Genomic DNA, 24952 nt, shown 5'->3' with positions numbered 1-24952 from the left:
AGACATCTTGGTTCCATCTTCCCCACTCAATTGCTAAAAAAACCTGCAACTACAATGCTTGCCGGAATAAATTCTGGTGGGTTTTTAGATTAATCTTTTATTCTTCTCTACTTTTTAACATTTTACAGGGGTCGGTTTCGAAATTTTACAGGGGTCGGTCAGGATTTTATAGTGTATATAACACTAAATATTTTTTTCTCACAGGGGACGGCCGACCCCCGCATCTATACCATAGGTCCGCCCCTGGAGAAAACTACAAACCGATTCCAAACCGGTTTCTACATAATCGGTTTCAAACCGGTTTCTACATAATCGGTTTCAAACCGGTTTGGTTTCGGTTCAATTTTCGGGTCGATTCAGTTAACCGGTTTGTTTGCCCACCTATAGGTGAGGGAGCTTCGAAGCCCCTTTAATTTTATATTATTATTTTTATAAAACCAAAAACCAACAAATTTATTAAACTTAAAATACAATAATAATAAAAATTGTTACTCGATTCAAGGTGTCGATGTCGTCCTCGGTATATCATGGTTAGGAACTCTAGGTTCCACCACAGCCGATTTTCGGTCCTTGAATGTAACATCGTGAAAATATCGGGTTCAAATCATCAAGTTTCCAAAGTCAAATGACCAAAAATGTCAAATTCCAAACCTTAGGGTTTAAAAAGAAAACTCTGGTTTCCTGACCCATCGCGATACGCGATGGATCAGAAGAGAAACCCATCGCGTATCGCGATAGGCTGTCTGACAGCGAGGCACGTGGCATGCCACGTGGCCACACGTGGCACCCCCGTTCGCCACGTGGCAACATGTGGCACATCGTCCGCCATGTGTCAACACGTGGCACAATGTCTACCACGTGGCGCCACGTGGCAGACCTACATGGTGACTGCGCAAGGCTATGTCGGGATACGCGGCGGGCCAGCCAAGGAGGTCATTGCGTATCGCGATGCCCTGCCTGATTTGCCTATAAATAGTGAGCTCGGGTTCAAGCCATTCACACACCAAAACTCACTCACCTCTCTCTCTCTCTCTCTCTCTAGCATCTCTCTAAACACCAAGATTCATACCCTCGATTACCTCGAAGTTCGCGCCCTCGATTCCTCGTTTTCTGTGTTCATACCTCGATATTCGTGCCATTTTCCACCGACGTTCCAATCAAGAAAGAGATTGCCATTCCGACGTCCTGACGATTTACCTCGTGAAGCGTGCCGGTGTGAGAAGAAGTGTTGGTGTCTCGTTTTGCGTGCCAAAGTGAAGTATTGATCAAGAAGGAATTGAAAAGGGTGAAAGACGTCGAAGTGCTGCTTGATTATTTAGGGTTCGTATAAGCCAAGGAAGGTAGGCATAATGCCCAAATAAAATAATAATAAAATATTATAAAGGCTTAAAGCCTAAGTCGAAGTTATACTCGATACCTCGATAAATAAAAGAAAATATAACAAAGAAAAAAAAAGAAAGAAATTATGAATATTTATATATATGTGTATATGATTATATATATGTGTGTGATTCTTTGTTATAAAATATTATTTAAGTAATAATAACTATTCTTATATAATAAAGAAAAGAAAAGAAAACGTTTCTTAGAGAAGAAGAAACGTAGGGTTTTACGAAAATAAACTAAAAGTTTATAATATAAATTAAAAGAAAGACTTTTAATTTATAAAAGAAAATAATAATTTTTAACTAAAGGTTTTGAAGTATAGAAAAGAGATTTGAACTAAAGGTTCATCTAGGTAAAGATTATAAAAGACTAAAGGTCTTAAGCGTATATCCAACTAACAAAAGGTTATACTCGTACTATAGGTGGGAGATAGCAACGGGAAAGACCCTCGGACGGTGTTTGAAGCCGATCCAAGTAAAAAAGGTGAATACGCCACAACTTTACAAACTTGTTTTAAAACGAGTCAAACATGTTAAATGAAAAGGTTTACATGAGAATAAATGTCTCTAAAACATTTATAAACAAGGGTATAAATACTGGCCTCAGGCTATCGTGTACGTTTTTCTGGATCCTTACATATGTGATGGGCACATCACACCTGGTCACAATTACGCTGCCTGCGGGGAGTATGACCTTGTGTATACGCATATGCACTCAACTAGTCGAACGCTGCGGTGTTTGCTGGGGTTTCTAGTATAGAGACTTGAGTTTATGAATTGTGTTGTTTTAACTTGGTTATTCCTAAGCCACGATGGGCCGAGACCTACGTAATCTCGAGGGGTGATCAAGTAAAGGAAATATATTTTTAGCGTCAGCATATTCACCAGCATTCGTTGCTGATGTATTTTCTTAACATTTTGCAGGTGAACAAGGTTAGAGCTTGGGATGACGAAGTGCTCAAGTTATACGATGGCTCGGATTTTTTTGTTAAACTTAATATAATATTAATGGTGGTTTTGTAATTAAAACAAGTAATCTCTAAACACTAAACGGGGACTTTTAAATCCCGTCTTTTGTGAATGTAAATATTTTATTTTAAATTCACATGTTTCTAAAAACTTCCGCTTTTAAATGTAACTCTGATTTAATTACAAATGTGGTACCAACATATGTGTCATACACCTAGGCCGTGGTTTGGGGTGTGACATTGAACTCTCATTTACCATTAATGGAAACCAAACCACACTCAAAGGTGAACCCATGAGCAAACCTGTCACCTCTAGTTCACTATCCTCTATGCTGCGTCACAGTTCAATCACTACCCTCCATGCATTATTGTTAGATTACCCAAACCAAACACAAATCTCAACCGATACCCTTATTCACCAAGATCCTCAAATCACAACACTCCTTACCAATTTCCAAACCATCTTTGACACACCACATTCCTTACCACCTTCACGGCCTCATGATCATCATATACCATTGCATAACAATCAACCAGTCAATGTAAAACCATACTGTTACCCACATTTCCAAAAACAAGTCATGACCCAATTAACCGATGAAATGCTTCGAGATGGTATCATTCGACCTAGCCAAAGCCCATTCTCTTTACCGGTGTTATTGGTGAAAAAAGGATTGTAACATCCCGAAATTTCTATAAAATAATACTAAATATATTATTTAATATTGGTGGGAAAGTTTACTCGAGTTAGTGGAGAAATAATAAAAGAAAGTACGAATTATTATGAGTCGGGCTTGTGTTGTGTTAAGAAATATGGGTAATTGACTTGGATTAGAAAGGAAGGAAGATGGACTATGGGTCAAGCCCATGACCCATAGTATATAAACCATAATCACCCATTAGTCCATTCATTTTCACATATTCCTTACACCACACAAAACACACACTTAAGCTCTCTCTCATAATTCTCTCTCTCTCTCTCTAGCCGAAACCAAGAAGAAGAACCGATCCCGACCCGAGGTAATGATAGTATGGTAATGTATGAACAAAAAACTGCTAGATCTAGTCGCGAAACGATGAGCCGACACCTTAAATCGTTAAAGTCACGAGATCCGGGTGGAATCGGGTATAAACTGGTCAAAAGATGAGCTTAGGGGTCACTATAAGTGACGAAAAACGGGACGAAAAACGGTGAAAACGGTGGGAAACAAGCAAGATCGCGCTTTTCCGGCGAGATCCCGGTTTTTCGGCGCCGGAAAGGCAGCACCGGAGATAGGGTAAGAGGATTGAGGATGTCAAAGAATGTTCCTGACCTAACCCTAATTCGTTAACGGAGGTTTAACGAACTAGCCTAATTCGTGAATTGATTCGTTAATGAAAGAATGGTGAACTAGCCCCAGTTCGTTAAGGTCCAATTCGTTATGATGATGACTAATTCGTTAAGGTCCAATTCGTTATGATGATGACTAGTTCGTTAAGGTCCAATTCGTTATAATGATGACCAGTTCGTTAAGGTCCAATTCGTTATGAGGACCGATTCGTTATGAGGTCCAATTCGTTATAGTGGCAAATTCGTCAAAAAGGCTGATTCGTTATAATAGTCAGTTCGTTATGAAGAAACGATTGGGTTCATTCGTTATGAACACCATCCAATTCGTTATGAGGACCGATTCGTTATGAGGTCCAATTCGTTATAGTGGCAAATTCGTCAAAAAGGGTAATTCGTTATAATAGTCAGTTCGTTATGAAGAAACGATTGGGTTCATTCGTTATGAACACCATTCGTTAAGCGACTGGGACGAATTAGAAGTTTGAAAGAATGGCAGAATAGTCCCTTGACTTAGGGAAAATGGTTTAATTACATATTAGCCCTTGAAGTTTATTAATTAATGAAAGATACCTTTAAAAGTTAACGAGTAACGATTAACTAACCGTGTAAAGATCCAATGAAGTAAAACCAGCTTAGACGTTTAAGATTAATTAAGCAAAGAGTTAGGCACGACTAGAGCGGTATTTGATATTGTGTTTATTAAACAGTTAGTCGCGCACAACTAAAGAAAGAATAACCATTAACGGCGAACGTAACCGAGTTCAGGTGAGTTTCTAACCCCATTTCCTAGTTATGTTTTTGGGGCTGTGTGCATACTCGATGTGATAGTTAATACACTTACCTTAAATGGTAAGTGTATGCCATGTTTGATTTATATGTTATTTACGTATATGTTTAATGTGAATAAAATCTTGTCGGTACGTGAACGATCTTCGGATATTGCACGTATTGACAAGGGAGGTTTGTATAAGATAGCTGAATGTGTATGATAGATATATGTACTAAGTGTGATTATAGGTAGGTTATGGGTAGGTAAAGATAGTATGCTCGAAGATGAAGAAGAGGGATCAGACCCTAATAATATCTGAGATAGAGAAGAAAGGGATCAGACCCTACTAATATCTGAGATAGAGAAGTAAAAAGGGATCAGGCCCTAATAATATATGAGATAGACAAGAAAGGGATCAGACCCTAATAATATCCGAGATAGACAAGAAATGGATCAGACCCTAATAATATCTTAGATAGACAAGGACTAAGGGATCAGACCCTAATAATATCTGAGATAGACAAGAAAGGGATCAGACCCTAACAATATCTGAGATAGACAAGGACAAAGGAATCAGACCCTAATAATATCTGAGATAGACAAGAAAGGGGTTATGACCACTACGTGAATATTGGCTTTTGACCACACACATGCCCTGGGCGGTTTGCCTCACCTCGGTCTAAATGTGTGGCTAAAGGTCGCTTTCGTCACACATTTGTTATTCGTGTGACTAAAAACGCACCTGTTAGAACTAAAAACACACATGTTAGAACCTTTAGCCACATATATTAGATTCGTGTGACAAAAAACACACATGCTGGAACCTTTAGCCACTCTTATTCAATTTGTGTGACAAAAAACGCAGCTGTTAGCCACATTTTCACAAAAATGTGATATTTATTAGCCACACTTAATAAACTATGGCCAAATATTATCTATGCTTACAGTAATTTATTAATGATGTGGCTAAAGCTAATATATATGGCCACACTTACGGGTATATGTGACCATGGAGTATTGTTTGTTAGCCACTTATAAGTTTTATGTGTAGCTAAAAGTTAACGGTGAAATTAAGACAAAGCGTGTGATTATTAGTAGTTAATGGTCACACTTTAATTGTTTCATATGTGGCTAAAAATACATATGGTCATACTTAAAGGTTTATGTGACCATATAATATTGTTTGTTAGCCACTTATAATATTTGATGTGTGCCTAAAAGCTAATAGTGACAGCAAAAAAACAAATGTGACTATTATTAGTTAATGGACACACTTTATGCTTCACGTGGCCATCATCTTCAACTCCTCCCAATTACAAACCTAATTCATAAACATCGATTGAAGCTCAATACTCTTCTTCATCACTTTTCTTCTTTCTCCAAACTTCATCAACCATCATGCGATCAAATCTAACGGGGGTTTTAAACATGATTAATTAGAACCCAGAGATGTGATAAACATGTTAGGGTTTGAGTTTTGTTGAGAACAGTTGGCTGACAGATTCATTCTCGTTTATTGATTGGTCTGTAACTCGATGTTAAAAAATTATTATTGATCGATTCTTGATTTTTGGATATAGTATTCTGAGTCTAGTTTCCAGAAAGGTAAATTTTGTAATTTTTGGATGAGTGTTGAATACCTTTTATGATTTTACAAAACCATATGTCAAAGATGATACGGGGAGTTATATTATGGTCCATTTTTCGGAAACCATAACTCCCTCCCTAATGACAAACCCAAACGGGTTGGTTCCACTTCTGGAACTTAGTATTATGAGTTTAAAAGATAACCCAATTGGTCTTACACAATTTGGTTTAATGAGTTGATAGAACCATTAAATTAGTTTTTGTTGCGCAATCTGCTGAACTGTTAGTACCTATCTGTAATGGTTGAATTATTTTGAGTTTTCTATGCTTGAGAAAAATATAATAAAATTTTTTTGAGAAACCTGATTCATATGTCATACTGTGGGAAATTTTGTAGAATTTATCCTTAATCTTTTCTTTTGAATAAAATCAGTTTGTACATGCCAGAATCTGTCTCGTGAACTGAATGATCATAAATTAAGTTGTATGATGAATATTTGGTTGCTTTGCCATGATATGATGTGTGGATACATGTTAGGACTTTCAGTACTGTTGACATTACTTATTATCACCAACGATTCTTCGGGTCAAGTTTGTGTTTGTGTGTGAGTTCATACGTGGGTCTTAGAGTCATGTGTTGTTGAATATACTCTCATAACTTAAAACACTTGTACTAGGTAACAGTTAGCGAGTCAAATGCTTCATTTGGTTTTGAGAAAACTCTGTTACACGCGACACCAGGATTTGGATTGAATACACGGACATACTTGCATACTGGTTTTGAAAACACTAAACATTTGCCTATACTTGTTTTCTGGATTGAAAACACAAAACGTTTTGAAGTATTGGTTATGTAACCTGCTGAAACGGGCAAAAACGAGCTAAACTGCTGATTTTTTATTGCTGAATTGCTGCAAAACTGGTCAAAACGCGTTGAAACGATCTGTTAAGTGCTTAAACGAGCTGTTAAGTGCTGAAACGGACTGAAAAATCGCTGAAACGAGCTGTTTAACATGATGTTTGCTGTAAAAACGAGCTATTACGTGCTGAAACGAACTGAAAACTTGCTGAAACGAGCTGTTTAACATGCTGTTTGCTGTTAAAATGAGCTGTTAAGTGCTGAAACGGACTGAAAAATCGCTGAAACGAGCTGTTAAGTGCTAAAACGAGCTGTTAAGTGCTGAAACGGACTGAAAAATCACTGAAACGAGCTGTTTAACATGCTGTTTGCTGTTAAAACGAGCTGTTAAGTGCTGAAACGAACTGAAATATCGCTGAAACGAGCTGTTTACATTGTTGTTTGCTGTAAAAATGAGCTGTTAAGTGGTGAAACGAACTGGACTGGAACATGAACTTTATTGATAAAACTAAAACATTTCCTCCGTTGTCCTTGTTCAAAAAAAAGACCCAAAACCCGTTTTGACCCGTTCCGACATTGACCCATTTTGACCTGGACCCGTTATGACCCGAACCTTTTGACCCTGACCCGTTCTGACCCGAACAATAACAACCTTTTTTTAGTTGACCCGTTCCAACCCTGACACGTTTCGACCCTAACCCGTTCCGACCCATAACCCGTTTCGACCCAACCCAACCCATTTGCCACCCCTATGTTTAATGTATATCGACGGGTTAGGCGAGTTGTACCTCTTAAGACACAATTTAAAATTATATGCATAATGGGCCATTAGAGATTTCTAGACCCAATATGGCCCATTAGGACATGTATGACTTGTTTTTATCTATTATGGTCTAATATGACTCCATATAACACGATATAACCCTTAAATATCTAATGTTACATATCACATGCCATAATAGGCCACTAAGAGATTTCAAGCCCTAATATGGCCATTAGAGCAACTATGACATGAAAAGGGCTATAATGGGCCACTAACACCAACAAGGCCCAATAAGATCTATTGATGAAAGTATCACAGTTTATCAGCCATTAACATCCAACTATGACTAATGACATTCTTATAAAACCTTCTTAGAGCAAATATGATGTGATAAAGGCTATAATGGGCCACAAACACCAGTTAAGGTCCAATAAGGCCCATTGATGAAAGTATGACATATTATTGGGCGTTAACCAAACTATGACTCACTAAACTCATATTCAACCTTTTTAGAGCAACTATGATAAGATAGAGACTACAATGGGTCACTAACAACAATCAAAGCCCAAGACGGCCCATTAATGCAAAGTATGACATGCTACTGGGCGTTAACACCAACTATGAGTCACTGCACTCCTATACAACCTGTTAAATTAACTATAACATGATATAGATATATTGGGCCATTAACAACAATCAAGGCCCAATATGTTCCATTAACAAAAGTATAACATGTTATAGGGCGTTGACACATGACTATGGCTCACTACACTCATATACAACCTCCTTGTAGCGACTATGACATGCTAGGTGATATAATGGGCCACTAATACCAATCAACGCCATTTGATGAGAGCAACTATGACTCACTACACTCCTATACAACCTGTTAACGTAACTATGACATGATAGAGACCATACTGGCCATTAACAACAATCAAGGTCCAATAAGGCCCATTGATGAAAGTATGACATATTATTGGGCGTAACCAAACTATGACTCACTAAACTTATATTCAACCCTTTTAGAGCAACTATGATATGATAAAGACTACAATGGGTCACTAACAACAATCAAAGCCCAAGACGGCCCATTAATGCAAAGTATGACGGCCAACTATGACTCGCTACACTCCTATACAACCTGTTAACGTAACTATGACATGAAAGAGACTATATTGGCCATTAACAACAATCAAGGCCCAATATGGCCCATTAATAAAAGTATGACATGTTATCGGGCATTGACAAATGCCTATGGCTCACTACACTTATATACAACTCTCTTGTAGCAACGGGGACATGATAGGTGCTATAATGACCACTAATACCAATCAAGGCCCATTGATGAATGTATAACATGTTGGGCCATTGACCCAAATCAAGGCCAAATAAAGCCTATTGACGAGAAAGTATGGTGTGTTTCAGGCGTTAACACCTAATGATGACTAATGACACTCCTATACAACTCTTTTAGAGCAACTGTGACATGATAGATGCTATAATGGGACACTAACACCTATCAAGAACTAGTATGGCCAACTAATGAAAGTATGGTTTATTGGGAGTTAACACTGATTACTACACTCTTATACAACTCTTTTAGAGAAACTATAAATATCACTTGTATTTATTTTATATGATTTTATATTTATTATACAATTTCTTATATTATTTAAGGTTTAATTAGTTGTTATATATATATATATATATATATTTACACTAACAACTCTTTATTTTAATTATTAAAAATAAATTAAATTCATATTTAGTTCATATTAATTTCACTTTCCTCAAAATTTTAAATTAAATTCAACCCCCTCTTTTCTTCAAAAAATTTTGAATTACCCTCACATTCTTAAATTTAATTTAACCACATATTTAACCTACCTTTTTTTCTTTCTCTTCATTTCTTCTTATTATACTTCTTCTTTATCTCTTTACACCCACCATAATCCTCAATCATTAATTCTCTAACTCACTCAATTCTTAACCAAATCCTTTGATTCCGGGCTCTAATCTAACTATTTTTGCGAGATGAATTCGCGTGTGGTGTCGGTTTCCATCAATTCTATCTCGATTTTTGCCATATTCGTGTTGATTGTGAAGAACCCTAAGAACCAAGTTTGGGGATTTTCAATTTTAAGTGTTATGTCTTGTAATTGAAGCTTAGTACATCTTCTTTCATCGCTAAAAAGGTATGTATTTCACTTGTTTGATGACAACAGTTTGCTGACAGATTCGTTTTTGTTTATTTATTGGTATGTAACATGATGTTAAACGATGATTACTAAAGGATTTTTGATTCTGGGATATAGCACTCTGAGTCTAGTTTCTAGAAAAGTAAAGTTTATAATTTTTGGACATGTTTTGAATAGTTTTTATGATTTTACAAAAACACTGGTCAAAGCTGATTCGGGGAGTTATATTTTGGCCTGTCTTTCTGACACCATAACTCCCTAATGACAAAACCAAACGGGCTGTTTCTAGTTCTGAAAGTTAGTATTATGAGTTTTGAAGACAACCCAATTGGTCTTGCACAATTTAGATCAATAAGTTGATAGAACCATTAAACAAGTGTTTGTTGTGCAATCTGCTGAACTGTTGGTACATATCTGTAATGGTTGAATTATTGTGAGTTTTGTATGTATGAGAAAAATATAATAAATTTTTTTGAGAAACCTAATTCATATATTCAACTGTGGTAAATTTTGTAGAATTTATACTTAATCTTTTCTTAGTGAATAAAATCAGTTTATACATGCTATAATTAGTCTCGTGAACTAAGTGATCATAAGTTAAGTTGTATGATGAATGTTTGGTTGATTTGCCATGATACGATGTGTGAATACATGTTAGGACTTTTTAGTACAGTTGACATTGATTATTCACCAACGAGTCGTCTATTAAAGTTTTTGTTTGTGTATACATTATGTCTAATGTGACTGCGTGATAGTCGTCGTGCTTTGAGGTTTCGCCTCACATTAACCCTTTACTAGTTGTGATGCTAATATTTTAACAAATTTAGGTTCAAAAAGTTAGAGCCGAAATGGAAAAAAATGAAAGGAAGTCAAGAAACGAGTTGGAAGAACGAGTGAAACGAATGGAATAAATGGAAAAAGAACTTAAGGAAAATGAAGAAAGGAGACAAAAACAATTTGATGAGTTTATGAAAAAGTTTGAGGTCGATTGTAATTAGTATTAGTTTTAAATATTTTGAATTCATAACTTATTAGTGAAGGTTTGTTAATGTAAACTTGTTTTGAATTTATGTTATTGGGTTTGTTAAACTTATGAAATAACCACATTTATCTATGTGTGACCAAAAGTATGATAATAGCCACACTTTATATTACAAAAGCATTATGTTTGACAAACGGTAAGACAATGGCCACACCACAAACTACAAAAGAGTGTTTGAGTGGCAAGTTCACATTTTTAGCCACATTGACAATAACCTCCAGTGTCTATATGATATGATTGGCCACACAATACATCACTATGTGTGACGAAAAGTTTGACAATAGCCACACTTTAAATTAGGAAAAACATTATGTGTGACAAACGGTAAGACAATGGCCACACCACAAACTACAAAAAAGTGTTTGACTGGCAAATTCACATTTTTAGCCACATTGACAATAACCTCCGGTGTCTATATGATATGATTAGCCACATAGTTGCTCACTATGTGTGACGAAAAGTTTGACAATAGACACACTTTAAATTACGAAAAGCATTATGTGTGACAAACGGTAAGACAATAGCCACACTATAATCTACAATGGAGTGTTTGAGTGGCAAGTAAACATATTTAGCCACTTTTAATGTAATATCCAGTGTCTATATCATATAATTAGCCAGTCTATTATTAAATTTAAGTGGCCATTTCTTTGCTATATCCACACGGTATAAGTCACAATGCAAGCTTAACACAACCCTATTGGCCACATTATTGTAAAATTCATGTGGCTGAAATAATAATTCATGTGGCTATATACGTGCAATGGTCACTCATAGGAAATAGTCATGTGGCCATTTTCTACCATTTATCCACACTTATTGGAGAGGCTTCTTGATGGCCAGCAACAAATGCATGTACCCTTTAGCCACACTTATTACCACATAAGGCCACTAAAAATTGTGTGTGACCATATCATACCCACGGTGTCGCGACCTTTGGCCACATATGACCTGAACAAAATGTGTGTGGCTAAAGGCCTACAGCCACACTTTTTTCGTGTGGCCGAAGGTCAATTTTCACGTAGTGGACGTTTGCCATAAGTATGGGAAAAGTCATGCTGGTGAGTGCAAGGTTGGTACGAACGCTTGTTACAAGTGTGGAAATGTGGGGCATTATGCTCCAGATTGTACTGCAAAACCCGCATGTTACAAGTGCGGTAAGACGGGTCACTTTGCTAAGGATTACAAAGAAACAGAGGCGGAAGATGCGAAAGAGTAAGGACTTAGGAAACCGCATAGAGGAGCGCTCGATGAAGGAATAATTTCTTATACAATAGTTTTATTTTGTTTTGATTATGATTGCCTAAGACCTTGTTTTGTGTTAAGGTTTAAAACTTATGCTTATCTATGACGTGTAATATATTGAGTTGGGTTATGAATGATATTTATGTTATGATAAAATGTTGTTTTAGACAATAGTGTTAAATAGTACAAAACAAGGTCCCTTGGAAGGACGAAACGAGACTTGTAACATCAAAGGTCTCATGGACAAGCTACCTTAAGTAGCTAAAGCACATGAACACAGCTTGGTGACTGCAAATCATGAGTAAGAAGGGTAACCCATAAAGCAAAGGCGATTCAATAAAGTGTGTGAATATAAGAAGTGTTCCTTTTACAAGGAATAAGTTAGGTTTCGGGGACGAAACCTGTTTAAGGGGGGAAGACTTGTTACATCCCGAAATTTCTAAAAAATAATATCAACTATATTATTTAATATTGGTGGGAAAGTTTACTCGAGTTAGTGGAGAAATAATAAAATAAAGTAGGAGTTATTATGAGTCGGGCATTTGTTGGGTTAAACAATATGGATAATGGACTTGGATTAGAAAGGAAGGAAGATGGACCATGGGCTCAAGCCCATGACCCATAGTATATAAACCATAACCACCCATTAATCCATTCATTTTCACATATTCCTTACACCACCTAAAACAAACACTTAAGCTCTCTCTCATAATTCTCTCTCTCTCTCTAGCCAAAACCAAGAAGAAGAACCGATCCCGATCCGAGGTAATAATAGTATGATACTGTATGAAACCCAAACCGCTAGATCTAGTCGCGAAACGACGAGTCGACACCTTAAACCGTTAAAGTCACGAGATCCAGGTGAAATCGGGTATAAACCGGTCAAAAGATGAACTTAGGGGTCACTATAAGTGACGAAAAACAGGACGTAAAACGGTGAAAAACAATGGGAAACCAGCAAGATCTCGCTTTTCCGGCAAGATCCCGGTTTTCCGGCGACGACGGCGCCGGAGATAGGGTACGAGGTCAGAGGATGTCAGAGAATATTTCTGACCTAACCCTAATTCGTTACGGAGGTTTAACGAATTAGCCTAATTCGTGAATTGATTCGTTAATGAAAGAATGACGAACTAGACCCATTTCATTAATGTCCAATTCGTTATGATGATGACCAATTCGTTAAGGTCCAATTCGTTATGATGATGACCAATTTGTTAAGGTCCAATTCGTTATAATGATGACCAGTTCGTTAAGGTCCAATTCTTTATGAGGACCAATTCATTATAGTGGCGAATTCGTCATAAAGGCTGATTCGTTATAATAGTCAGTTCGTTATGAAGAAACGAATGGGTTCATTCGTTATGAACCCCATTCGTTAAGGTACTGGGACGAATTAAAAGTTTGAAAAAATGACATAATAGTCCTTAGACTTATGGAAAATGGTTTAATTACATATTAGCCCTTGAAGTTTATTAATTAATGAAAGATACCTTTAAAAGTTAACGAGTAACGATTAACTAACCGGGTAAAGATCCAATGAAGTAAAAACGGCTTAGACGTTTAAGATTATTTAAGCAAACATTTAGGCACGGCTAGAGCGGTATTTGATATTTTGTTTATTAAACAGTTAGTCGCGCACATCTAAGAAGGAATAGCCATTAACGGCGAACGTAGCCGAGTTCAAGTTAGTTTCTAGCCCCATTTCCTTGTTTATATTTTCGGAGCTGTGTGCATACTTGATGTGATAGTTAACACACTTACGTGAAGGATCTTCGGATATTGCACGTATTGACAAGGGAAGTTTGTATAAGATAGCTGAATGTGCAAGATAGATATGTGTACAAAGTATGATTATAAGTAGGTTATGGGTAGGTAAAGATAGTATGCTCGAAGATGAAGAAAGAGGAATCATACCATAATAATATCTGAGATAGAGAATAAAGGGATCAGACCCTACTAATATCTGAGATAGAGAAGTAAAAAGAAATCAGACCCTAATAATATCTGAGATAGACAAGAAAGGGATCAGACCCTAATAATATCTGAGATTGACAAGGACTAAGGGATCAGACCCTAATAATATCTGAGATAGACAAGAAAGGGATCAGACCCTAATAATATCTGAGATAGACAAGGTCTAAGGGATCAGACCCTAATAATTTCTGAGATAGACAAGAAAGGGATCAGACCCTAATAATATCTGAGATAGACAATGACAAAGGGATCAGACCCTTATAATATCTGAGATAGGCAAGGTCAAAGGGATCAGACCCTAATATCTGAGATTGATAGGACAGTAGATATATAGCACGAAGATAATAAAGTATGAAAGTATGTATGAAATTATGTAATGATAGTAAATCAGAATGGTAATTATTATGTATCTTCAGATGCATAATTGGCGGTAAGTGTATGTAATGTATGATGTATGATTAACTAGAACTCACTCAGCGTAGCTGACTTTTAGTATGCACGCAGGTGAATAGATTGCAACAGCTAGCTTGAGGGAGACACATGGGAGGATTGGAAGAGGCTGGCATTTGCAGATCTGTCTTGATGTTTAAATAAGTTATATTTTTTTTTAAATTATGTTTTAAAGAAAAGTTATGAATGTTTTGTAATGAATGTTCGAAGTTTTATTTATTCTGCGAATGTGAGTAGGGCACCGGGAATGGGGCTTTACAAGGATTGTACTTGGCATTTTTGTGTTGATTATCGTGCTTTGAACGCAGTCACAATCCGCGATCATTTTCCAATTCCAACCATTGATGGACTTTTGGACGAGCTCGACGGTGCAACGATCTTCTCTAAGATTGACCTTCGATCTGGTTAGCGCCAAATCCGAGCGGCACAACAAGACATTCATAAGACCGCGCTCCGTACAACCGATGGCCATTATGAATTCTTGGTCATGCGGTTTGGCCTTACGAATACCCCGTCAACCTTCCAATCATCCATGAATGATCTTTTTCGTACAGTCTTACGGTGGTTCGTCTTGGTGTTTTTTGATGACATACTGATTTATAGTTCCTCTAAATAGGCCCACTATGATCATCTCAAGTATTTCTTTGAAACCCTCCGTGACACTTCCGTGCCAAAGCTTCTAAGTGTGTGTTTGCAATGGATGATATCTCCTTTTTGGGCCACAGGATTTCGGGCCTCGGTGTATGGCCTGAACTAGAAAAAATAATCACCATGCAACAATGGCCCAAACGGGTCTCCTTCACTACTCTTCGGGCCTTTTTAGGAATCACCGAGTACTACCGTCGGTTTGTTCCTCAATATGCCAACATTGCCACGCCCTTAACCGACCTCCTCAAAGAAAAAAAGTCCGCATGGAATGACAAAGCCGAGTTAGCCTTCACCACCCTCAAAATCCATATGCAAAACCTCATCACTTTAACACTCCCTGATTTCTCCAAACCCTTTGATCTCACTACCAATGCTTCGGGCTATGCCATTGGAGATGTCCTCTCCCAAAAAAATCGTCCTATCGCCTTTTTCTCAAAAAAAAAACCTTTGCCCCACCATGCAAGCTCAATCGACATATACCAAGGAATTATACGCGATTACCGAAACGATTCGTAATTGGCGCCAATACCTTCTCGGGAGTCGTTTTCGCATCTATACCGATCACCACAGCCTTAAACAAATGCTTACCCAAACCATTCACACACCGGAACAACATAAATGGATTACTAAATTACTTGGGTACGATTTTAATTACACTTCAAGCTGGGGAAGGAAAACACAGTTGCTGATGCTTTGAGTCGGGTCCAAAGTCCATCTATGGTGGCCATTTCACACTCCACAGCACCATGGTTGGAGGAAATTAAACAATACTTCAAAGATCATCCAATTGGTATGGAGCTTGTGGCTAAAATCACTACTGATCCAATCGCTTTTCCTCATCATGTTTATCGGGATGGACTCGTTCATATTAGTGGAAAAGTTTTAGTACCACCAATTGGCAACGTTCGAGAACGTCTGTTACAAGAGTTTCACTCCTTTCCGGTCGGTGGCCACTCCGGAGTCACGTCCACGTTTAAACAGCTTTCCACTTCGCTCTCTTGGCTCAGGTTAAAAAAAAGATGTTGCTGAATTCGCCAAGAATTGTGCGGTCCGCCAAGCTATTAAGACACCGTATCATAAAGCTTATGGCTTACTTCAACCTCTTCCGGTTCCGGAAAATACTTGGCATGACATATCTATGGATTTCATAACAAATCTACCGACATTTAAAGGTAAAACAATAATATGGGTTATTGTATATTGTTTACTTCGCACACTTTATTGCTTTACCACCCCCACTACACTGCGGTCTCGTTAGCTACAATTTTTATGAAAAAAATTTATAGATTGCATGGGTTACCAAAGACCATTGTTTCGGATCAAGATCCGATTTTTATAAGCCGCTTCTGGAAAGAACTGTTCAAACAAATAGGAACGAAACTACTCCATTCAAGTGCTTACCACACACAGATCGATGGCCAAACAGAGGTGGTTAACCGCTGCCTCAAATCATACCTTCGAGCCTATGTCTTCGAAGCTCCACCCAAATGGGAAATGTACTTATACATGGCTGAGTTTTCATACAATACCAACTTTCACAGTTCCATTAACATGACATCATTCAAAGCACTTTATGGCCATGAAGCTAACTCTATACATGACTACATTATGGGAACTACTGCCAACGCTTCTATCGACGTTTCAATTTCCAACCACCAGGAACTGTTGGCAGCCTTAAAAGGTTCGCTTGAAAATGCCAAGAAAAGGATGATCAAACAATCAAACAAGTGTCGCTTACAGAAAGAGTTTGAAGTCAGCGATTGGGTGTATTTGAAACTTCAATCGTATCGCCAGAAATCAGTTCAAGATCAGGAAAGTCAGAAACTTTCACGAAGATTTTTTGGACCTTACAAAATAGTGGGACACATCGGTAAGGTTGCTTACAAACTGGAATTGCCATCATCATCGAAGATCCATTCGGTTTTTCATGTATCCTTATTAAAACCAAGTTTTGGTAACACACTGGTAAGCCAAGGGAACATTGAAGCTTTCAACGAAGAAGACGTCTCGTTCTTACCGGAAATTGTATTAGACAAATGAGTGGGACCAGAGAATCAAGAGAAGCTACTTGTTCAATGGAAAATCGCCCTCTCGAAGATGCTATGTGGGAAAATAAAAGAGTTTTACAATAAATATTTCTGTTTTTTACCGACATTGAGGACAACGTCGCTTTTGAATGGGAGAGTAATGATATGTCTCAGCCGGACCCAACGTATGAATCATCCCAAGCGTGAAAGGAAGAAGCCCAGCCGCTATTTGGATTAAGAAATGGAGCCGTTATTTATTTTCAGTTTTGCATGTTTGTTTTTAGCATTTGACTTGGTATTTTCATGTTTAGGTTACTGCATGAGATAGTGGACATGTTTTACATGTTCTCCATGGAATAAGGAACATGGGTGGTTATCCAAGTTCTTGCCTACTACAAAAGGCTCCCATCACATGTTTAAGCCCTTTAGTTTATTATAGTACAATTTTAAGTAGTCTTGATCGAGAATTGCCTTTGCGGTTTGTATATACTATCCTTAACTTTGGATATTGCATTTTCCTTTACATTTAATCTTTGTTTGGCGTAACTAAAGAACTTTTGTAAATAACTTTCCAACCCACCCCAATGCGCTGCAAAAATAAACAAATAACAACAGCTAAGAAAGTGTCGTGAAAACATCTAAAATAATTAAATCTACGCATAAGAAAAAAGGAAACTTATTTATATGTTTTAACATATTTTTCGTTTTAAATAAGTTCATCTATTTAAATTCTTTATTAAATAAAACAATTCTAAACCCTAACTGCTATAATTTTACAATATAACCGGATTTTTAAAGTAAGATTTGAAAAACTAAATTATTTTTATCCAACTGTTATTTTAAATATAAATTTTGTATACAAAACTTTTTTTTTTGTTTATGTTAGATATTTTTTTAGGTTTTAATTCAAAAAACAAAAACAGTTTTAAGAATTTTTTTTCTAGAAAAGTAACAATTTCTTTAAATTTATAACTTTATAAGAAACTAGCATGGTGCCCGCACAATGCAGCGGGGTATGACGCAAACATGACATCGAACGCATAACCGTGTTACCGTTTCAGTAAGTGCGTGACTTCACAACAATATACGCGTAACCCGACGATAATATGCTCGTAATGCGGCATTGGAAGCTCAACTGGTGTACGGTGTCAGTAAGCACGTCAAACGACCGTACGCACGCAATCAGGTGTCGGTGCACACGTAACACTACATTGAATGAGTCTTGACCAGCCACCCGTTCCGCCTGACAATGTTATAACCCGAAATCCGTACTGATTTAACCCCTTTCGACCCGAACCCGTCCCGAGCCAAACCAAATTAACCTTTTGTGTATCGACCCATTCCGACCTTAACCTTTTAGACCCATGACTCGAACGACGAACCCGCCCGACCGACCCGTTTTGCCAGTTCTTAATGGTAATCACGTAACACATTAAGTTTTTAAAATGAAAAAATATATAGCAATACCATACTCAAAATAAAGAGAATAAAATACTCGTTTTTATGATATAATGTTTTTTAAATAATATTAACGTGTGAAAAAAATATAAACGTTTAAACGTCATGAGGGTAGTTGGTTTAAAATAAGGGGTATATATGTAACTATTCTATAAATTAACAAAATATAATTAAAGTGAAATGACCAAATTTGTAATTATTATTGAATAAATTAAAATCAACTGTACATTATTTTTACTAAAAGACAAAATTGTCAAAAGACAAAATTGCCCCTAAAATATCTTAATTATATGCATTGTGATTTGTACTTAAAGCAACAAGTTTGGCACCTTTTAAAATTTAAGAGGTCACTCACTCATGCTTTATATATAGTATAGATATAGATATTTAATCAAAACTAGGATTTAGGACCCCACACTTCGCGACAGGACCATTAAACCGAACAAAAAACATACATGAAAATGTTAAACTATGATTACGATACGAGTCGACACGAAGTCAACCTGTATCAGGTTATGACATTGGAGCTAAACAAAATAAATAAATTCGTCAATGCCAAATTACAACAAATCATCACACGAAGAACAAATAAAAACCCGACACGTTACTGCTACGAACCAACCCAAATTCGATTAGTATCAACACAAATTCGTAAACATAAATCAGCAAGTCAAAAAAAAATTAAAGGCGCGTTATCAAACGTTGAGACGCGGATATAAAACAATGCTACAATGTGATATTTTTATATCATGGAAAAAGTTTTGGTAATTGTAAAAACAAACTATAAAAAAATACGAAAGCAAAGTTTAAGAAAAAAACGTTTAACCGACAAATAAATATGTAAAACTACTTGTCCAAAAATATTTAAATATATAGTTTGTATAAATAATATAATTAGATGGGAAAAGTAAATGAAATAAATCCTTCACTTTTATTTATAGGCTAGTAATTTAATGGTTAATAAATATAATATTAAAAAATTAAATAGTAAATTGAATAGTGTATTTGTGAGGAGGGTTGAATCCACTTTTAATATATATAATAATTAGTTAAATGAAAGACTAGAATGTGAGACTTTCCCTAGAAACAACCGGTTTCAATTAATACTTTAAACAACCTATATTGATGATAAATAAATTATTGGACAACAACACTCTTAAATAAAAAAAACAACCTAAGGTGGGTGCATGGAACATTGGAACCGGTCAACATATTTTGTTTACTTTTCTTTTTTGTTAAATCTTTTGACCCACCAACTCATTTTCATTGTCCTCGCATATATAGCTTGGACCAATGACAATATATAGTCTTTTTTTATTTTTTTTAACAGCCAACTAACTAACGCCTGGTACATCGTACGCGACCCCCAATGGCTAAAGGTAGTCCGAGCCGGCCACTAGTCCGGACGGACGGATCCCCTAGCGGTCCATCTATTGAGGGATTCACTGGATAAAACCCAACCCCCACGTCCGCCAAATGGCACGACAGCGAGGAACCCCCACGTCCGCCAAAATACTCAGACTTTATAAAGTCATTTTATTTTTGTTTTTTTTCCCTGTGACTTTTCTTATTTTGGAGAGCTTAAAGGGAAAGGATTAGGAAATGAACAACCACATGTCCATATCCACATCCAACTTCCATCTCCCCTGAAAATTACCAGTAAGTTGCTGTTTCCTTTGGCTTGATCTTTCTAAGCATCATATATATATATATATATATATATATATATATATATATATATATAATTTGGTCTTTACATATTCCCACAAAAAGATGTGTTTGATTGAAGAATTAAAGCACCTTAGAAAATCCTTTCAAGATATTAAAGAAGCCACTCTAAACTTCACAACCCTGATCGGTAGCGGTGGATATGGCCCTGTTTATAGAGGTCAGCTCTCGCTTTCCAGTGAACCTACCGTTGTCGCCGTAAAGCAACTAAAAACGGATAACATATCTGGACAGGGGCTTAAAGAGTTTCTAACCGAGATTCAAATGCTCTCTCGTTATAAACATCAAAACATTGTCTCCCTTCTTGGTTTCTGCGAAGAAGGCGATCAAAAATTCCTCATTTACGAGTATGCAGAACACGGAAGCCTCGACAAATACCTAAGACCGACTAAAACCACATGCCCGCTCACATGGAAGCAACGGATCAGCATATGCGTTGACGCAGCCCGCGGCTTGGATCATCTCCATAACCATGTTGCAAAGAACCAAAGAGTTATCCATAGGGATATCAAAAGTGCAAACATTCTGTTGGATCATAACTGGAAAGCCATGATTGCGGATTTTGGGCTGTCGAAAATAGGCCGTGCAAATGAAAGTATCACTTATATCATTACTAATGCTTCTGGAACACATGGTTACTGTGATCCGGCATATATCCGTACAGGGATCCTCACGAAAGAGTCTGATGTTTATTCGTTTGGAGTAGTATTGCTTGAAGTTCTATGTGGGAGGTTATGCTTCAAAAATGTGAATGGCGAAGACGAGTATCTAGCCCCATTGGCCCGTCGCCACTACCAACAACAAAAGTTAGATCTTATCATTGATGATGATTTGAAGAAATACATGGGCTCATATTCGATGAAAGTGTTTACGGAGATTGCGTTTCAATGCCTGCAGGATGATCGGAAACAACGACCCTCAATGGGTTTGGTGGTGAAGAAACTAGAGAAAGCATTAAAATATATAGTAAACAACATTTCAGTTTTCCTATCTCTATATTATTAGCTATCAATTTAATACATATTCTTTCTTGCAGTTTTCTTACAAACTGTGTTTGATGGTACAGGAAATTGAGGAAGCACCTGATCAGTTGAGGAAATTAAGGAAGCACCTGAGTTGCTGGTAAGTTGTAATAAGAGGTTCCTTTGTGTTTATAAATGTTAACTTGACTAGAATAATTAAACTCGGTACACTTGTTTTTTTTAAATGGCTAGTCTCACTGGAACTTGAAGAAGCATTGGGACTTCAAGTAAGTACAAGTTTATTGGAAATCAACAAACATGTTACATTGTGTCTAAATTATTTAAATACATATATAGAACTATTTCTGAAATTTTACTTCATTGTACAGAAACTTTTGCCAATGTTTCAAATAAAGGTAGTTAAGTTCATCTTTGTTGGAAATTTAAGAGGTTAACTTGTGTCTGTATATGCAATTGATCTCATATAGTGTTCTGAAATTTTATTTGGTGGTGAAGCATTTTGAGAAGGCATGTGAAGTTGTGAACGGATGTAAGTTCATATTATTATAATTATATTACACACTAAATGGTAGCTAACTCACAAAAGTAACTATTCATGAATTTTATGAATTGCTTTTTTATGTGTGCTAGATAGTTAAATCTAATTCATTTTCAAGTTTGGCTTTAGTATTATTTTGTGTTTTTAGTTAATTTTTAGTTAGAAACATAGCCATCTTCTATTCCTTTGCAACGACATTGTAACACCGTGTAAAATACCCTATAAGAAATTAGCCTTTTATATCATATTCATAAAGTCTAGGGACTTCGATTGAAAATTCTGAAAATAATCATCCATCGCGATACGTGATGGGATAAGCACCAAGACCATCGCGTAGCGCTATGGACTTGAACAAAAGCCAAAATCTGGGCGGCTTCGCCATACGCGATGGCCTAAACCTATAGGATCATCGCGTATCGCGATGACCTCGTTAAGCAACCGGTACACGTGTCAACACGTGGCACGATTTGACAGGCCACGTGTCACGACATGGCAAGGCGGCGTAAATTGCGGCGTCGCAATACGCGATGGCCAGGAGTTTACTCCATCGCGTATCGTGATGGGTTACGGAATCCGCCTATAAAAGGGGAAAGACAGGATTGAACCCAACTCATCCCAAATTCACTTCCATTCTCACACACTTAACCTAGGATAACGTGCCCGAGGTTCCGTTTTCTCGAAGTTTGTGCAAGTAACGAAGTTATAATCGAGTTATCAATCGTTTAAGCGAGTTAGATCAAGACCCTACCCGTTAAGTTTACTCTTTTCTTATTATCATTCCGAGTATCCATGCTAAGGTAGGAGTTACGTTTAAGATATTAAGTTATAGCTTAGACATCAATCGAGGCTATGGCCTTTAACCTTGAAAAGTATTTCATAAACATTCAACGAGTTTTCATAAACGTTACTTCTTGATGAAGTAATATTAACAAAGGGTATATTTTGACGGGCATGTAGTAAACTGTAAGGGTAATATCACTAGTAATGAGTTTCTTGCCTAATGAAAAGTAATTCGTACAAATTCCAATCAACTGCGGGACCCGTTTACTTACATGGAGAAACTCACCAACGTGTTATAACTTATTAAGCCAAAGCATGCTATATCAAACGCCACATAAAATAAAGAGTTTTCATTTGCAAATAAAGTTGTAAACTTTATCAAGGTTAAGCTTAAAGGCAATAGCTTAATCAAGAAACATAATTCAAATATTTATACAAACCTAATTCATGTATAGGTTAATATCATTCTCATATACAAAAGGTTTCAAACGTACACCGACGGTACAGGTGAATACGTTAACCTTTACAATCAGTCAAAACATCTCTATAAGATGAACGAGTTGTTTGTCTTAAAGAGTCAGTCAACGTTTACATGAGATTACGTGATCTCTAAAACGTTATAATACAAATTAGAAAATAAAAGCCAGACCAATTACACATGTGTCTGGATCCAAACATAACTGTTCAGCCTAAACAGACAAAGGCTACATGGCTGCGTGCTAACAGTCATAATTAGTTCTCCGTTAGAGGCTACGTGGCTCGAGGAACACTTTTGTGTGTGTAGGGTAGTGATACAAATCCCGGAAGTAGAAATAATCCCGCTGAGCTTGTACAGAAAACTATATTTGTATTGTAACTGTTATTCAATTATTTTTGGAGTCATACGTGTTCACCAGCACATAGCTGACGTATTATCCAACCCAATGCAGGTAATTAAGTACTTATAAGAAGTAGTAAGGATTGGAGTCGTCGTGGAGTTAAAAGCGCGTAACAAGATGGCTCAACTTTTGATATTAAAATCCTTGTAATATAAACATATATTTTGTACATTGATATTTAATTCCCAAGTAAATTTTCAATGTAAATTAATATTATATTCAACCTAAAAGTCTTTCGCTAAAATTAACCCATAAATTCTAATACATTTACAAAACATGTACAAACCATTGGTCACACTTCTAGGCCATAAATCGGGGTGTGACAAGCATATGTTCAATAATTCATTTTCATGTTTTATATTATATTATATATATACTAAAAGGCAAACTAGGTCATACTCATAAAATTCTACTGTTTATGAAAGCTACAAATCAAGCTTAGTATACAAGCTCTTACAACATAACAAGGGATTTTTTTACATGTGTGGAATAGTAATTTGTTATTTAAATAGTTAATGGTCATCAACAATAGTATTATTATTTAATACTATATATTAAAACTGAATTTTGGCCATGTCATTTTTTTCTCTTTTTTTTGGGTTGAGGTATGACAACAAACGTAGCTAAAGTTAATCGAATTCGTGCCAACTCACCAATGCAACACCTTAGACCGATAACGTTTGGGTTTTACCGAATCAACGCTGCAACGCCCCAGGTTTACCGACATTTTTGTTTTAGTTTCGGTACCATAACAAACGTAGCGAAACCTAAAAGTTTCGCGTCAACTCAGCGTTGCAATGCCCAAGACTGACAGGGCTTGGGGTTTACCGACGCCCGTATTTTACTTACTCACCTTTCAACACCCGGGACCAACAACTCTCAGGTTTAACAACCAATTTTTTCCGACCGAATAAACATTTTTTAAAAAATTTTAATTTTATATAATATTTTAAATGAGTGCCGCTAATTTTTTGGGTATTTTAATTTAAATATGTAATTTGACGAATTTATTCTTTAGGCTTAGTTCCGGTACCATAAAAAACGTAGTAAATACCAATTGAATTCACGTTTGTTTGTCATTACAACGCCCATGTTTTACCAACTGAATTCTTTGTGCAACGTGTGAGGGAGAATCAATGTTGGCCTTTTAGTATGCTAATTTTTAAAGTTTAAGTTGAAGTGTTGACATCTTAATGAACTTAATCCATACCAAACAAACCCGCATTAGTGCACCAACGAAACTCAATAGATACATAAACAAATTCAATCTGTCTCGACGCAACGCGTCGGGTAAAGCACTAGTTATATATTAAAAACCAAAAGATTCCTCATTCACATA

General features: G+C 36.6%; 2 protein-coding genes across 4 annotated transcripts; both read left to right on the top strand.

The window, feature by feature from the left end:
* The first annotated feature begins 15269 nt into the window (after positions 1–15269).
* On the top strand, positions 15270–15737 carry LOC143599675 (putative mitochondrial protein AtMg00860). The gene has a single exon (XM_077077578.1). It carries the CDS (start codon positions 15270–15272, stop codon positions 15735–15737), a length of 468 nt encoding a protein of 155 aa, XP_076933693.1.
* A 4702-nt stretch (positions 15738–20439) lies between these two features.
* Positions 20440–21942, top strand: LOC143599676 (putative receptor-like protein kinase At5g39000). 3 transcript variants are annotated; one of them, XM_077077581.1, is made up of 4 exons: positions 20440–21400; positions 21501–21556; positions 21649–21683; positions 21786–21942. In XM_077077581.1, the coding sequence occupies exons 1-3, from the start codon at positions 20480–20482 to the stop codon at positions 21662–21664; spliced, it is 993 nt and encodes a 330-aa protein (XP_076933696.1). In that variant the 5' UTR covers positions 20440–20479; the 3' UTR covers positions 21665–21683; positions 21786–21942. The 3 variants fall into 3 exon arrangements, with proteins under 3 accessions (XP_076933696.1, XP_076933695.1, XP_076933694.1); XM_077077580.1 differs by having other exon boundaries at positions 21649–21687; positions 21817–21920; XM_077077579.1 differs by having other exon boundaries at positions 21649–21936.
* The last annotated feature ends 3010 nt before the right edge of the window (positions 21943–24952 follow it).

This window comes from Bidens hawaiensis, unplaced genomic scaffold, assembly GCF_021521415.1.
Source record: "Bidens hawaiensis isolate Kalapana, Puna unplaced genomic scaffold, B.hawaiensis_p1.1 tig00052509_1, whole genome shotgun sequence".
NCBI lineage: Eukaryota > Viridiplantae > Streptophyta > Magnoliopsida > Asterales > Asteraceae > Bidens > Bidens hawaiensis.
The sequence above is the reverse complement of the archived record's forward strand: the minus strand, read 5'-3'. Positions and strand labels throughout refer to the sequence as shown.

Bases quoted from the DNA above. Each gene is read 5' to 3' on its own strand.
- LOC143599675 (XM_077077578.1), top strand. From the start codon at position 15,270: ATGGATGATATCTCCTTTTTGGGCCACAGGATTTCGGGCCTCGGTGTA.
- LOC143599676 (XM_077077581.1), top strand. From the start codon at position 20,480: ATGTGTTTGATTGAAGAATTAAAGCACCTTAGAAAATCCTTTCAAGAT. The intron at 21,401-21,500 runs GTAAACAACATT...TTGATGGTACAG, and splicing joins AGAAAGCATTAAAATATATA to GAAATTGAGGAAGCACCTGA.